Below are 16,087 nucleotides of genomic sequence, written 5' to 3'. Positions count from 1 at the left end.
TGCCTGTGAATACATGCCTCTGCGTGTGCATGTGTGTGAATACACACTGATGTGTGTGTGAATACACACTGATGTGTGTGAATTCATGCCTTGGTGTGTGTGTGAATACACACCTCTGTGTGTGCATGTGTGTGAATACACACCTCTGTGTATGCATGTGCATGAATACATACCTATGTGTGCACGTGTGCGTGAATACACACCTTCGTGCAAGCATGCAAACATGCCTCTGTGTGTGCGTGTGCATGAATACACACCTATGTGTGTGCATGAATACCCAGCTGTGTGTGCATGTGCATGAATACATGCCTCTGTGTGTGCATGTGTGTGTGAATACACACCTTGGTGTGTGTGTGAATACACACCTCTGTGCATTTGTGTGTGAATACATGCCTCTGTGTGTACATGAATACACACCCATATGTGTGCACTCATGTGAATACACACCTCTGTGTGTGTGTACACATGAACACACACCTCTGTGTGTGCATGTGCGTGAATACTCATCTTTCTGTGTGTGTATGCATGTGTGGGTGCATGAATACATGCCTGTGTGTGAGTGGGGGGTGTATGAAGACACACGTTTGTGTGTGCACATGAAAATGCCCCTCTCTGTGTGTGGGTGTGCAAGAAAACGGCCCTGTGTGGGGGTATGTGCATGGATACATGTCCGTATGTCTGCCTGAACACGCAAGTGGCCATGAACATATCTTGGTGTATGTGTACCTTTGTAAATTTACCGCAGGCATGTCTGTGTGTGTGACTAGAGAGCTGAGTGTGAGTGCGTGTATGTGTTTTTCTGCCTGGGTGTGTATGATCATGCCTCTGTGCACGTGTGTGCAGTAGTCAGTGTTTGGGGGTGGCTATACACCTGGCTGAGTGTGTTTGTGCAGAATTATGTCCGGGGATCAGAGCACAATAGAGTGTTTGTGTTTGCAGGTGTGTATCTGTGTACAGTGTGTGGGTGTCTCTGATTGTGTCTACAGCAGAGCTTGGCGAGCACTCACTGACTGGCAGAGCCATTGCCGGGCACCGTATTTGACAGCCTAGCGAGCAGGTGAACAAACACGATCAAAGCCGCTCACGTCTGCTCGTTTCCTTTGACACCCGCCGTGTAGCTGTAATTATTTCAGATGATACTTCCGAGCACAGCGGCGAATGCACCGGGGCGTATTTTATACAGCAAGGCAGGCTCAGCCCTGTGTTCTCTCACTACAGCTCCCGCTCCTCGGGACTTTTCCAGCCCCATAACCGTGATAATGATTGTCAAGGTCCTGTGGGCCCATTAGCTCACTAGTCTGACCCTCCTGCCCCTCACAGGCCAGGACGTTCCCCTGCATGCAGGGGAAAATCGCCCCCCTGTTCTCCTCCCGTCCGTACAGCCAGGGGTTGCATTCGCCCTTTTGGCCAGGGCCTCGCACTGGGGGCTCGTGTTGAGCTGTTTGTCCGCTCTGGCCCGAGTCACTGCTTCCCAGGGCACAGCCCCGCTTCCCTGGGTCTGGCCGGATGCCCTGTCCCTACGTGTAGAATGCCACATGGCTAAAACCCCGCTTGGCTTTTCACAGGCCCGGCTTACGCAGCGATCCCGATCGCTCGGTGTGGCCTCGTCACCGTTTATAGCTTCGCCAATCTGTGTGCCCGCCGCACGTTTTACCAGCAGGGATTTCATATTTACTGCCCGGATCAGGGCGGGGGAGATGTTGAAAAGCGTCAGGCCTAGGATGGAGCTTGGCGGCCTCCCGCTAGGACCCCATTTGATGAGGATTCCCCTTTCGAGAGCTCCCGTAGCCAGCCCTGAACCGGCTCCCGCGGGCTCCGGTGATATTGCAGAGCGCTCGCTCTTTAATCAGACTATCCGTGTCCTCGAGCTCTTGCAGCGCTGCGGCGGGCCCAGGCTGCCGCGCTCTCCGCAGGGCTGTGGCTGCGGATTAGCAGCGTGGGAATGAGGGCGTTTCTGCTCGGTGTTTGTGTGCACATTGACACCTCTTCCTGCAGGGCGGGCGGGGGGAGGGTGCCCTGCTGGCTCTGTGTGTGTGTGTGTGTGTGTGTGTGTGCTTACTCGCTCTGTCTGTGTGTGTGTGAAGGCAGTGGGTGCGTGTGAGGGCAGTGTGTGGGTGTTTCTCAATGCGTATATGTATGAAGGCAGTGTGTGTGTGTGTCTTTCTCAGCGCATGTGTTTCTGAGTGTGTGTGTGCGCGAGGGCAGTGTGTGTGTTTGTGTTTCAGTGTGTGTGTGTGAGAGCAGTGTGTGCGTGTGAGGGCACTGTGCTTGTCACAGGCTCTAAGGAGCGAGGACACTGGCTTTTGGGCTGCATCCCTGTGGCTGGGGGAGGCTAGTCTCAGGGAAGGCGATGGGCCCTGCCCCACGGCTGCCAGCCAGCCCGGCCCAGTCTCTCCCATTGCAGCAGACGGTACTTCCACTGCTCTTATTCCTTGGCACTAAGGTGTGGGAGGAGATGTGGGGCAGGGCCCACGGGGTCCAAAGGGGTGGCGGGAGCCTGAGGTCCACATGCGCAGCGTGACCAGCGAGCAGCCCCATTGCACAGGGCCCCACGCCGCCCGCCAGCACCCTCTTGCCCCAGCTGTGCTAATGCCCTCTCCTGGTGCCATGGTGCCCCCATGGCAGAGCCCACCATGGCCCTGCCCTGACTGTGCACACGACGCTCCCCTGGGAGCATGGCGCCCGCCTGCCCACGCTGCTGCTTCCTAGCAGCTGCTGTCTGCCCGCCCCGTGCCCTGGGCTCCTTCCTTGCATGGTTCTCCTGGCGCGGGGCCTGTCCAGACAACGGCGCCCGGCTGGGCCGATGCTCCCGGCTGGGCCTGCAGCGTGGCTCTCCCGGGCGTCTGGTGGGCAATGGCAGCGCCTCCCTTGGCTCTCCCCTCCCTCGTCAATGGGCCGCGCCACAGGGAGGGACGCTGCTTTCCGGGGGCTCTGGGCCCCTCCCTCCACCCTGCGGGGCCCTCGGCATCCCCGGCGGGCACGCTGCAGCGGGGGGCCCCGGGACCTGCACGCGATTCCCCCAGCACGGCATCCGCAAATCACTTACCTGCCAGCCCCGGCCCGCGGGAGCCTGGGTTGCCCTGGCAACCGGGGAGGAAATCAATCGCGCCCGCCAGCCAAGCAGAGCGTGCAGGGAGACGGGCAGCGTTTGGGGTGCGGGGCCGCTCGCTGGCCCAGCGGGAACGCGGGGCGGGGGGGCGCACGCGTGATGCGGGGGCAAGTGGGGCCGCTGGGAAGCCTCGCTGATAGCACACGACTGGCAGGGGGCACGGAGTCGCCCGGGTGACCCCGGGCCCAATAACAGAGGGTGCAATGGGGCACCGAGGGCTGGGACGTACTGGGGTTTTGTGTCCTCCACCTGAACTGCAAACCTGTGGATGGCGGGGGGCTTGAATGTGCGTATGGGGTGGGGGGCGTCTGTGCACGGTCCTGTGTTTGGGTGTGTTGCATGGGACAGGGGGCTGGGGGGGTGTTTGGGGTGTTTGGGGGTTTGTGTTGCACGTGACAGGGGGCTGTGGGTGGGAGAGGGAGGGGGGTGGGTGCGTGCGCGTGCCGGCGTTTAGGTGAGTGTGTTTCATGCGACAGGGCTGTGGGGCTGTGTGTGGAGGAGGGAGACGCGTGTGCGCTGGCATGCGGAGCGTGTTGCGTGTGACGGCCAGCACGGGGTGCAGGGCTGGGGCTGAGCTGGGCTCACACTCCCTGACCGGGCCAGGGCTCTTTGAACTGTTCATCTGACAGACGACGCGCAAAGCACGATTTCCACGCCGGCTTAGGCACGATCTGCTCCCGGAGAGACCATCCCGCTGCAGGGTTTGCATCTGCAAAGCTGGATCCACACACTGGCTGATGCCCCTTCCCCCCGGCAGGGCCAGGAGAACACCCTGGGCTCCGCTCTCCAGGGAAGGGAAGGCCAGGCAAGCAAAGGGGTGCAGGGACTTGCTCAAGGCCCTGGAGCCGGTGTCTGAGCTGGGCCTGGAGCTGCCACAGCCTGGCCCAGACCCCTCCTCCGCCACTCCGGGAGGGGAGGGAGCACGTGTTTGTGTTTGCAGGTGCGTATCTGTGTGCGGTGTGGGGGTGTCTCTGATTGTGTCTACACCAGAGTCTGGCGAGCGCCACCCAACGGGGGAGCAGTGTGAAGGGTTGGGGCTGCCCAGGCCCCGGGAAAGGGTCAGAGGAGAGCTGAGGGGATTCTCCATGGCTGATCTCTGTTTGTCCCATCCTCCCCTGAGCGCCTCTTTCAGGCCAGAGCCACAACCACACCGAGGGCAGGACCTGGGCACTTTCTACAAGAATCTGGGTATAAACCCGGGTCAGAGCCTAACACGGATCAGTCGATTCCCCACCACTCTCCCTTACCCCTCCCTGGAGCTTCAGCTGGACAAGGAATTCGTCGTCACCTCCTGTCCCACTCTGTGGCGCTGGGTTGCTGAGCGCTGTTAAACAGCTGCTGCGCCCTGCCCCAGAGGTGGCTGCATTTCCGAGCTGGGTGCGTGAGTCTTGTGCAGCGTTGGCGTGCGCTGTTAAACAGCTGCTGCGCCCTGCCCCAGAGGTGGCTGCATTTCCGAGCCGGGTGCGTGAGTCTTGTGCAGCGTTGGCGTGCGCTGTTAAACAGCTGCTGCGCCCTGCCCCAGAGGCAGTGGCCTTTCAGTGGTGAGTGAGTCCTGTAGAGGCAGCTGCCATGGCGCACCCCAGAAGAGGCTGGCTTTTGGTGAGGGGAAGGGCTGGGAGCTGTCGGGCGGTAGCCGCAAGGCAGGCTACCCCTGAACCCCCCACCCCCTCTTTCCTGCCAGCAGAGCCATGGGGGTGCTGATGTCCCGGCGCCAGACGGTGGAGCAGGTGCAGAAGGTCAGCCTGGCCGTCTCCGCTTTCAAGGATGGGCTGCGGGAGCGGCCCTCCACCAAGCGCAAGGCGGAGGCGTGGGGCGGGCGGCGGGGGACACTGGAGCACGTGGTGCAGGAGGTGCAGGAGGAGGAGGAGGAGAGGCCGGAGGCCGCTGGCCCCTCGCAGGCACAGCGGGAGGAGAGCCATGCCAACCGGGCGGCCTGGGAACGGCTGCGGGACGGACGGGGCGTGGAGCCAGAGGAGTTCGACCGCGCCAACCGCTTCACACCGCCGGCCTTCGTCCGGCCCACGCGCGAGCTGCACGATGACGAGCCGCTGGAGATCAGCCTGGAGCAAAGGGAGCAGGTGAGTGCTGGGCGGTGCCGGGCATGGAGACGGGGGGCACCGGTCATGGAGACGGGGGAGCCCAGGTGGACACTTTAGAGGAGCCGGCGTAACCTGCTCTCCCCATCACTCCCCAGACTGGGGCAGGCACCAGCAGCCAGCGAGTGGGAAGGGGCAGGAGGCTCCCAGAGCTTGGGGCTGGCAGACGGACCCGCTGCTCCAGGGCAGGTCAAATCCCCTCGTCCTGGGCGCCAGGGCCCAGCGGGGGACCATGCCGAAAACCCCCGGCTGCCCCTGGGTGTGGGGAGACCGTCTGGGTGCTGCAGGCCCCATGGCACAAGTCACTGCAGCAATCACAGCCACGGGCCATGGGGGGCTTGGCCCCCTCCTGCCTTAACCTTTGACCCTCGGCCACATGCCGGCAGCCTGGGTCAGCTTGGCAGCACATGTGTGGGGGGGGCCATGGGTCCCCGCTGTGCCCAGGCCTGTGGCCTGGGGGTGTTTGTGCTGCTCTGGATGCCACTGGCCGGTGGGTGCTGGAGAAGGGTCACGTGCACGGGGAGTTGGGGCTCTTGGCCCTAGAGAGGCCTTTATGGTCCCTAGGAGAGGAGGCCAGCCAGCCGTGCCAGCCTGCCCAAGCCGAGCGGAGAGCCAGCGCCCCTCCACCCCGACCCCCTGCTCCCCCAGCCCTGGCCTCCGCCGCGCCGGCTCTGCCAGGGCCCTCAGCCCCGACCCCCCGCTCCCCCAGCCCTGGGCTCCGCCGCGCCGGCTCTGTCAGGGCCCCTCCACCCCGACCCCCCGCTCCCCCAGCCCTGGCCTCCGCCGCGCCGGCTCTGCCAGGGCCCCTCAATCCCGACCCCCTGCTCCCCCAGCCCTGGCCTCCGCCGCGCCGGCTCTGCCAGGGCCCCTCAATCCCGACCCCCTGCTCCCCCAGCCCTGGGCTCCGCCGCGCCGGCTCTGCCAGGCCCCTCAACCCTGACCCCCCGCTCCCCCAGCCCTGGGCTCTGCCGCGCCGGCTCTGCCAGGGCCCCTCCACCCCGACCCCCCGCTCCCCCAGCCCTGGGCTCTGCACTCAGTACGTCTAGGGCTAGCACCTGTCGGCCCTCGGCTCCAGCGCTCCCCCATGGGCCAGGGGCTGATCTGCTGATGCCCTCAAACGGCCCGTGCAGTGCTCCCCACAGCTCCAGGGCCCAGGCCCCTCAGTCCTGACCTGCAGCCCCCCACTAGGGGCTAGAGACGCCACGGAGAGACCTGGTGACCCCGGGTGTGGGTTGGGGGGGAGGTTCCACAGCGCAGGCAACCTCAGCTTGGGGACAGGGAGAAGGAGCTCCCCATCTGTCCATCCTTCCTGTACACATCCCTCCCCCTACATATCCCTCCCTCCATCCCTCCCTCCCCCTACACACCCCTTCATCCATCCCTCCCTCCCCATCCCTCCCCTTACACACCCCTCCATCCATCCCTCCCTCCCTCCATCCCCATCCCTCCCCCTACACACCCCTCCCTCCCTCCATCCCCATCCCTTCCTCCCTCCCTCCCTCCATCCCCATCCATCCCCATCCATGCCCCTCCATCCATCCCCATACACACCCCTCCCTCCATCCATCCATCCATCCCCATCCACACCCATCCATCCATCCCTCCCTCCCCTTACACACCCCTCCCTACCTCCATCCCCATCCATCCCCATCCATCCCCATACACACCCCTCTCTCCATCCCTCCCTCCATCCATCCATCCATCCCCATCCCTCCCTCCCTCCCTCCATGCCCATCCATCCCCATACACATCCCTCTCTCCCTCCCTCCATCCATCCCCATCCATCCCCATACACACCCCTCCCTCCATCCATCTATCCCCATCCACACCCATCCATCCATCCCTCCCTCCCCTTACACACCCCTCCCTACCTCCATCCCCATCCATCCCCATACACACCCCTCTCTCCATCCCTCCCTCCCTCCATCCATCCATCCATGCCCATCCATCCCCATACACATCCCTCTCTCCCTCCCTCCATCCATCCATCCCCATACACACCCCTCCATCCATCCCTCCCTCCCCTTACATTCCCCTCCCTCCCTCCATCCCTCCCCATACACACCCCTCCATCCCTCCCTCCCTCTCTCCCTCCATCCCTCCCCATACACACCCCTCCATCTATCCGTCCCTCCCCTTACACACCCCTCCCTACCTCCATCCCCATCCATCCCCATACACACCCCTCTCTCCATCCCTCCCTCCCTCCATCCATCCCCATCCCTCCCCTTACACACCCCTCCCTCCCTCCCTCCATCCATTCCCATCCCTCCCCTTACACGCCCCTCCCTCCCTCCCTCCCTCCATCCATTCCCATCCCTCCCTCCCTCCCCTTACACACCCCTCCATTCCTCCCTCCCTCCCTCCATCCATCCCCATCCCTCCCTTTACACACCCCTCCATCCATCCATCCATCCATCCATCCATCTTCTTACACACCCCTCCCTCCCTCCCTCCCCTTACACACACACACACACACACACACACATGCTCCATACCCATCCATCCCTCCCTCCATCCATCTCTCCCCATACGCACCCCTCCATAGTCCTACACACCCATCCCTCCCCATACACACCCATCCCTCCATCTCTCCCCATCCATACCCCTCCATCCGTCCCTCCCCATACACACCTCTCCATTCCTCCCCTTACACATCCCCTCTATCCCTTCATCCCTCCCCATCCCCCTACACATCCATCCCTCTACACACCCCTCCATCCATCCATCCCCCTACACACCCCTCCATCCCTCCCCTTACACACACCCTCTATCCCCCATCCCTGCCTATACACACCCCTCCGTCCCTCCATCCCTCCCCTTACACACCCCTCCATCCAACCATCTATCCATCCATCCATTGCCATACACACCTCTCTATCCACCCCTCTCTACCCCCCACAGCCCTCTGTCTTTCTCCCCCCGACACACACCCCTCCTCCATCCATCCCCATATGTACCCATCAATGCATCTGTCCACTGCCCTCTCTCTCGTGTGGCCCCCATCCCCAAAGGAGCTGAGCCCCCTTCTCCCCGCACACAGCCCCCTCGCTAGTTACAGATCCTGGCCTCGGGGCCTTGCGCCCTGCGTTGCTGGCCGAGGGCTACAGGCCGAGGGAATGGGGGAGCGGGGCGCCGAGGCGGTCCGTGTGACGGGTCCCCGCCTGCTCACCCCCCCCGCCCGTCTCTCCCGCCTGCCTCGCCCAGGTGAGCAGCGACGAGATGTGCGAGATCTGCGAGGTGTGGACGGCGGAGAGCCTGTTCCCCTGCAGGGTGTGCACCCGGGTCTACCATGACGGCTGTCTGCGTCGCATGGGCTTCCTGCACCACAGCAGCGCCGTGGAGGTGACGGAGACGGCGCACACCGAGACGGGCTGGAGCTGCTACTACTGCGTGAGTGTGGCCCGGGGGGGCCGGCCTGGCCGCTGCCCTGGGGCCAGCCCCGGGCCCCACGGCTCCCTGGGGAGCCGCACGAAGGGTGGGCAGGGAGCGCCGAGCTGGGGACGCCCACAGCAGGCTCTGCCCGGGCAGCAGCAGGCAAGTCCCCGACACCTGCCCCATGGGGTGAGCTGCGCCCTGACCTGCCCCGAGCCCGGGGCCGTGCCTGTGCCAGGGCCCCGCTGCCCCATGGGGCACAGGACAGGAGCCAGAGGCTGACGGAGGCACCTGCCTGGGCCCAGACCCGCAGGGCCGAGGCTCCGCTTCCCATAACCGAAACCCTGTGTCCCCCCCAACCCCTTCACCCCGGGAAACGGGGTCACCCCCCCACCAAGCCCAGACAGACGGTGTCACTCCCGAACAGCCCTACAATAACACACCAGCACCCCCACCCCCCGGCATTCCCCAGCAGCCCTACAATAACACACCAGCGCCCCACCCCCCGGCATTCCCCAGCAGCCCTACAATAACACACCAGCCCCCCACCCCCCGGCATTCCCCAGCAGCCCTACAATAACACACCAGCCCCCCACCCCCCGGCATTCCCCAGCAGCCCTACAATAACACACCAGCACCCCCACCCCCCCGGCATTCCCCAGCAGCCCTACAATAACACACCAGCCCCCCACCCCCCGGCATTCCCCAGCAGCCCTACAATAACACACCAGCCCCCCACCCCCCCGGCATTCCCCAGCAGCCCTACAATAACACACCAGCACCCCACCCCCCGGCATTCCCCAGCAGCCCTACAATAACACACCAGCACCCCCACCCCCCCGGCATTCCCCAGCAGCCCTACAATAACACACCAGCCCCCCACCCCCCAGCATTCCCCAGCAGCCCTACAATAACACACCAGCATGCCGCAGCCCCGCGCTCACACCAGTAACCTGACAACAGACCTCGCCATGTTCAGAACAAAATGCAAAACCTGCTTTGTCACTTCGGCTTTCCCTTGCCAAATCCTTCTCAACCCCGCTGCACGACACCGCACTGCACGCACACCCCTCCACACTCACACGTGTGTGCACAGCACCCCGCCCCCATCCACACGCACAGGGCACAGCTTCCCTCCCGTAACAAGCAGCCTGCAAGCGAGCTGAGCTAGTTCCGCTGCACGCCGGGAAGGGAGAAAGAGACAGACTGGTGGCTCTCCGTATTTCCATGGCTACACGCTTGGGAGGCGCCAGATGCTGCTGCGATGGGGCTGGAGAAGTCCCGGGCGGGATGACGGATCCCGCCAGGCAGCTGGGATGAAGCTCCGGGGCTGTTCTCCGGGTGCTAACGAACCCCTGGGTGTTTCTCTCTGAACGTCTCTCCCTGCGGCAGGATAACCTCAACCTCCTGCTGACGGAAGAGGAGATGTACAGCCTGATGGAGACCTTCCAGCAATGCAAGATCATCCCCGGTGAGTGCTGCCCTTCGCCCCGCCTCATGCTGCAATGTCCTGGCCCCTGGGTGTGTATATTGCTCCCCCTAGGAGCTACAGAAGATAAAAGCTCTACTACGGCTGACAGCTGGTGGAGTTTCTCCTTTAACTCAAGCAGAGAGACCAGGGTTTTCAGGCCCAGAGTTAGGCCCATTCCGTACACGTGTGGGATACCTAGAGCCTCACACAGGCACCCCGAACTCCAGCAGTGCACCCCCAGTTCTGAAAGCCCTGGGTCAGCAGGTGAGCAAGATTTTGGGCCCAGATTTGCTCCTTGTTTATTCACCTGCCAAGACCTACACTCAGGTTCCATGTTTCCCTGGCCAAATCAAGGACATCACAGGTGCACAATGCAGAGTGTGCCTGAGATGTCATGGGGTGGGGGGGCGGCAAGGGACCACGGGAGGCCTGGCTGCAGGTCCCGGCTGGGGAGTGGACCAGCGTGATTGTGACGGCAGCGCCGGCTCCTTTGGCTGGGCTGGGACCCGGGGTCAGCGCTCTCCCCTGGGCGCAGCACAGGGCTGACGGGCGCCGGGCCTGGCCTTGCAGAGACCTGCCTGATGCAGGACAGTTTCCTGCACTATAAGCACCTGGTCCACAAGCGCCACTTCGAGAGGCCGATGAGCGAGGAGCAGGAGGAGCGAGCTGCCCTGCAGTTCTCCACGCTGGACCCCGACAAGAAGGGCCACGTCGAGTGGCCGGATTTCCTCTCCCACGAGTCCATCGTGCTGCTGCAGAAACTCCGGCCACAGGTACTGAGACAGCCCCCCTCCCCTCCCCCCCACGAGCGCACGGAGCCGGGCCCCCTGGGCAATGCCACAGGGCGGGGGCTCGGCACCCCGTGGAGGCCAAGGGGGATCCTTGAGCATCCCAGAGACTGCCCCAGTGCCTCTCCCCATCCCAATGAGCTGCCCATTCCTCGAGATCTCTCTTTCTGCCTCACTTCTGTTTGTGTGTCCGGCCCTCCCCATATCATCTATCATCTATCTATTCCCATACATCCCCTGTATCTATCTATCTATCTATCTATCTATCTATCTATCTATCTATCTATCCCCACACATCCCCTCTATCTATCTACCTATCTATCTATCTGTCTGTCTATCTCCATCCACCCCCTCTATCTATCTAGCTATCTACCTTAGTTATTTTAGAGCACCAATCTCCAGGGTTCATACCCAACACACCAAAGCAGACTGTGAGGAGTCACAAAAGGATCTCACAAAACTGGGTGACTGGGTAACAAAATGGCAGATGAAATTCAAAGTAAATGCAAAGTAATGCACATTGGAAAGCATAATCCCAACTATACATATAAAATGATGGGTCTAAATTAACTGTTACCACTCAAGAAAGATCTTGGAGTCACTGTGGATACTTCTCTGAAAATATCCACTCGATGTGCAGCGGCCGTCAAAAAAGGGAACAGAATGTTGGGAATCATTGGGAAAGGGACAGAGAATAAGACAGAAAATATCATGTTGCCTCTCTATAAATCCATGGTATGCCCACACCTTGAATACTGCATGTGGATCTGGTTGCCCCATGTGACGAAGTGGGACTGTTCTTAATGTTTCCTCTGAATAGTGTGGGGGTGCCTCAGTTTCCCCTAGGCAGTTCTTAAGTATCTAGGTGGTGCGATAAGGGTGTATGATCATTGCAGAGCCCTAGAGGGCATGTGTGTGCAGGAGTCTGGACACAGAGAATGGCCGACACCCTGTTTCCTGGCCACTGATGGCCTGGCCCTTCCCCCCTGCAAGGTGAGAGCTAAAGGGTTGGAGAACAAAGGAATCAGGTGACCTCCTGGCCCGGGAAAGGAACAAAGCCCAGAGGAGGAGGGGCTGGAGGGAGTTTCAGTTTGGGGCTGGCTGGGACATGGAGTGAAGGGCAGACGTGGTTGTCTGGCTCACTACCCCCCAAAATGGACCCAGCTGAGGGGTCTTGTTCTCTGCACCTGCAAGCTCTGTTTTAGACCATGTTCCTGTCGTCTAATAAACCTCTGTTTTACTGGCTGGCTGAGAGTCACGTCTGTCTGCGAATTTGGGGTGCAGGACCCTCTGGCTTCCCCAGGAGCCCCGCCTGGGCGGACTCGCTGTGGGAAGCACACGGAGGGGCAGAGGATGCTGAATGCTCCGAGGTCAGACCCAGGAAGGTGGAAGCTGTGTGAGCTGTGTGTCCTGCAGACAGGCTGCTCACGGAAAGGCGACTGCCCCAGAGTCCTGACTGGCTTCATGGGGAGCAGTTCCAGAGCATCGCCCAGGGACTCCGTGACACCCCATCTCAAAAAAGATCTATTGGAATTGGAAAAGGTTCAGAAAAGGGCAACAAAAATTATTAGGGGTACGGAACGGCTGCCATATGAGGAGAGATTAATCAGACTGGGACTATACAGTTTGGAAAAGAGACGACTATGGGGGGGATGTGATAGAGGTCTATAAAATCATGACTGGTGTGGAGAAAATAAATAAGGAAGTGTTATTTACTCCTTCTCATAACGCAAGAACTAGGGGTCACCCGATGAAATGAATAGGCAGCCGGTTTAAAACAAACAAAAGGAAGTATTTCTTCACACAACATACAGTCAACCTGTGGAACTCCTTGCCAGGGGATGTTGTGAAGGCCAAAAGTATAACTGGGCTCATAAAAGAACTAGATAAGTGCATGGTGAACAGGTCTATCAATGGCTATTAGCCAAGAACAGGAACAGTCAGCATGGATTCACCAAGGGAAGGTCATGCCTGACTAATCTAATCGCCTTTTATGATGAGATTACTGGTTCTGTGGATGAAGGGAAAGCAGTGGATGTATTGTTTCTTGACTTTAGCAAAGCTTTTGACACGGTCTCCCACAGTATTCTTGTCAGCAAGTTAAAGAAGTATGGGCTGGATGAATGCACTATAAGGTGGGTAGAAAGCTGGCTAGATTGTCGGGCTCAACGGGTAGTGATAAATGGCTCCATGTCTAGTTGGCAGCCGGTGTCAAGTGGAGTGCCCCAGGGGTCGGTCCTGGGGCCGGTTTTGTTCAATATCTTCATAAATGATCTGGAGGATGGTGTGGATTGCACTCTCAGCAAATTTGCAGATGATACTAAACTGGGAGGAGTGGTAGATACGCTGGAGGGGAGGGATAGGATACAGAAGGACCTAGACAAATTGGAGGATTGGGCCAAAAGAAATCTGATGAGGTTCAATAAGGATAAGTGCAGGGTCCTGCACTTAGGATGGAAGAATCCAATGCACCGCTACAGACTAGGGACCGAATGGCTAGGCAGCAGTTCTGCGGAAAAGGACCTAGGGGTGACAGTGGACGAGAAGCTGGATATGAGTCAACAGTGTGCCCTTGTTGCCAAGAAGGCCAATGGCATTTTGGGATGTATAAGTAGGGGCATAGCGAGCAGATCGAGGGACGTGATCGTTCCCCTCTATTCGACACTGGTGAGGCCTCATCTGGAGTACTGTGTCCAGTTTTGGGCCCCACACTACAAGAAGGATGTGGATAAATTGGAGAGAGTCCAGCGAAGGGCAACAAAAATGATTAGGGGTCTAGAGCACATGACTTATGAGGAGAGGCTGAGGGAGCTGGGATTGTTTAGTCTGCAGAAGAGAAGAATGAGGGGGGATTTGATAGCTGCTTTCAACTACCTGAAAGGGGGTTCCAAAGAGGATGGCTCTAGACTGTTCTCAATGGTAGCAGATGACGGAACGAGGAGTAATGGTCTCAAGTTGCAATGGGGGAGGTTTAGATTGGATATTAGGAAAAACTTTTTCACTAAGAGGGTGGTGAAACACTGGAATGCGTTACCTAGGGAGGTGGTAGAATCTCCTTCCTTAGAGGTTTTTAAGGTCAGGCTTGACAAAGCCCTGGCTGGGATGATTTAACTGGGAATTGGTCCTGCTTCGAGCAGGGGGTTGGACTAGATGACCTTCTGGGGTCCCTTCCAACCCTGATATTCTATGATTCTATGATTCTAAGATGGTCAGGGATGCAACCCCATGCTCTGGGTGTCTGTAAACGTCGGGACTGCCAGAAGCTGGGAATAGATGACAGGGGATGAATCACTCAAAATTGTCTTGTTCTGTTCATTCCCTCTGAGGCCAGCACCGGCCACTGTCAGCAGACAAGATACTGGGCTAGCTGGACCATTGGTCTGACCCAGTGTGGCTGTTCATATCTTCGAGTGGTTGGTCCACAAAAGAGGATAAGAGCCTACTATAGCAGCCATCCAAGGAACTTCTCCTTTTGCTCCAGCCCTAGAGGCTCATACCTTCTCATACTGAGAGAGAGTCCCAGATTTGAACCCCTCTGTCCGCCCGAGAGGGGTAGATTATATGGAGGCCCCATCACTAGATTAGCCTCCCCCTTTGTAGGTCAGGCTGAGACAGTGGCCGTCCCAGCTGAGGTGTGGTCTCCTCTCCCCACACCAATCAGCAGGATGGGGCTGAATTCCCACCACCCCGGCCTGGGATAGCTGGAGAGGGACCTGCCCAGGACATCCCTCAGTGTTGCCTGGGGCTGGCACGGCTATGATGAACCCAACCCCTTGGCTTGTGTCCCTGTGCCTGAGGGGAGCTTTGCCCCCCTGCAGCCTCTTCCGCCATGCCCCGGAGCTCCAGCCAGCCCCCCGTCCTCCTCCGTTCTCTCCCTCCTGCAGAATTCCCTGCTGCGGCTACTGACAGCCAAGGAGCGGGAGCGAGCGCGAGCCACCTTCCTGCCCCTCAACCAGGACGGCCAGGGGCTGATCAGTGAGGGCGAGTGCCGGAGAGCCCAGCACACATGGTTTCGGAAGCACCAGAAGGAGGCCCCGTCCTGCAATGTCAGGTAACGGGGCCGGGCTGCCCAGGGGGAGAACCCTTCCCCACACGTGCTATGGACGAACGCCAGAGCCGGGGGAGCACCAGGAGGCCCAAACTCCTGGGGTTAGTTAGCGGGGCGATTCTACCCGGAACCCCTGCCCTGTGTCTTCCCAGCGCAGGCCAAAGCGTCAGCCAGACCCCCCGGCCTTCCCCCCGCACCCCCCCAAGCAACAGCTTCCACTTCCCTCTGCGTCCCCGCATCTCCCTCCCAGCTGCCTGAGATTGGCATGGGGAGCCCCCCCATCTCCCCTCACACCCCTGACATCACGTGCCCAGCGTGTGGGGCACAGCTGCAGCGCAGCCGGCCCTGGCGACGCGCGTTCGTCATAAGGCTACCCCTGGGCGCGGGTGGCGTCCCAGCCCGGCTCCTGTGCCCAGGGGCACGTTTGCAAAGGCGGGAAATGCCCTTTCTCCTCCGCAGCATCAGCCACGTGGGGCCCATGTCGGAGAGCAGCCCAGCCAGCAGTGGCAGCAGCCAGAGCCAGGAGAAGACCCTGCTGGGCACAGAGCAGGAGGAATCCAGGTGAGTGGGGCGGGGCGTGGGGGGAAGATGGGTCCTGCTGCAGGAGTCTCCAGGCCCATGGCCGCAGCCTCCGTTCAGCTCTGCTGGGCACAGGCTAGCTGGGCTCCCCCACATCCCAGTGCAGCTTGTCCGGAGGGCCCCGCCCCACTGCTGGGGGGTGGGGTGTTAAAGGGGTATCATAGCAGGGTGGGGCTGGAAGGGTCCTGCAGAGCTCATCTAGGCCAGCCCCCTGCCAAGTAAACCTGGACCCCCCCTTGGTGAGGGTTTGTCCTGCCTGGCCTTAAAAACCTCCAGCAACGGGGATCCTACCACCTCCCTTGGGAGCCTGCTCCAGAGCTTAACAACCTGAGCGTTAGAAAGCTTTTCCTAAGAGCCAACCGACAGCTCCCTTGCTGCAGATCATGTCCTGTCACCATTGATCTCTGTCCCCTTTAGAGCAGCCCTTGACACAGCCGAGGGCTGTTATCCGGTGGGTCGCCCATAGCCTGCTTTTCTCAGGACTAAACAATACGAGCCTGTCTCACAACTACCTCACCCCATTGCCTGGTGTTCAACTGGCACCCACTCTAACGCCCCCAGCCTTTGCTGCAGTCCGACCACCCAGCGAGTCCCCTTGTACACTGGAGTTTTCCTTCCTAA

General features: G+C 60.3%; 1 protein-coding gene across 3 annotated transcripts in view; it reads left to right on the top strand.

Annotated features, from left to right (window-relative positions):
• PHF24 (PHD finger protein 24) overlaps positions 1-16,087 on the top strand; it is a 36,337-nt gene that overhangs the window by 12,368 nt on the left and 7,882 nt on the right. For 2 of the 3 annotated variants that reach the window (XM_074952228.1, XM_074952226.1), the window contains 6 exons: positions 4,794-5,187; positions 8,413-8,598; positions 9,973-10,051; positions 10,622-10,824; positions 14,724-14,890; positions 15,347-15,448. In XM_074952228.1, the coding sequence (XP_074808329.1) occupies positions 4,798-5,187; positions 8,413-8,598; positions 9,973-10,051; positions 10,622-10,824; positions 14,724-14,890; positions 15,347-15,448 (1,127 nt within the window). In that variant the 5' untranslated portion in view covers positions 4,794-4,797. Of the gene's footprint in view, positions 1-4,790; positions 5,188-8,412; positions 8,599-9,972; positions 10,052-10,621; positions 10,825-14,723; positions 14,891-15,346; positions 15,449-16,087 lie in introns of those variants that run through there. The other variant, XM_074952227.1, reaches the window with a different exon arrangement.

The sequence above is a fragment of the Natator depressus genome, chromosome 5 (genome assembly GCF_965152275.1).
Source record: "Natator depressus isolate rNatDep1 chromosome 5, rNatDep2.hap1, whole genome shotgun sequence".
NCBI lineage: Eukaryota > Metazoa > Chordata > Testudines > Cheloniidae > Natator > Natator depressus.
Note: the sequence above shows the minus strand (reverse complement) of the source record. Positions and strands in the feature narration are given on the sequence as shown.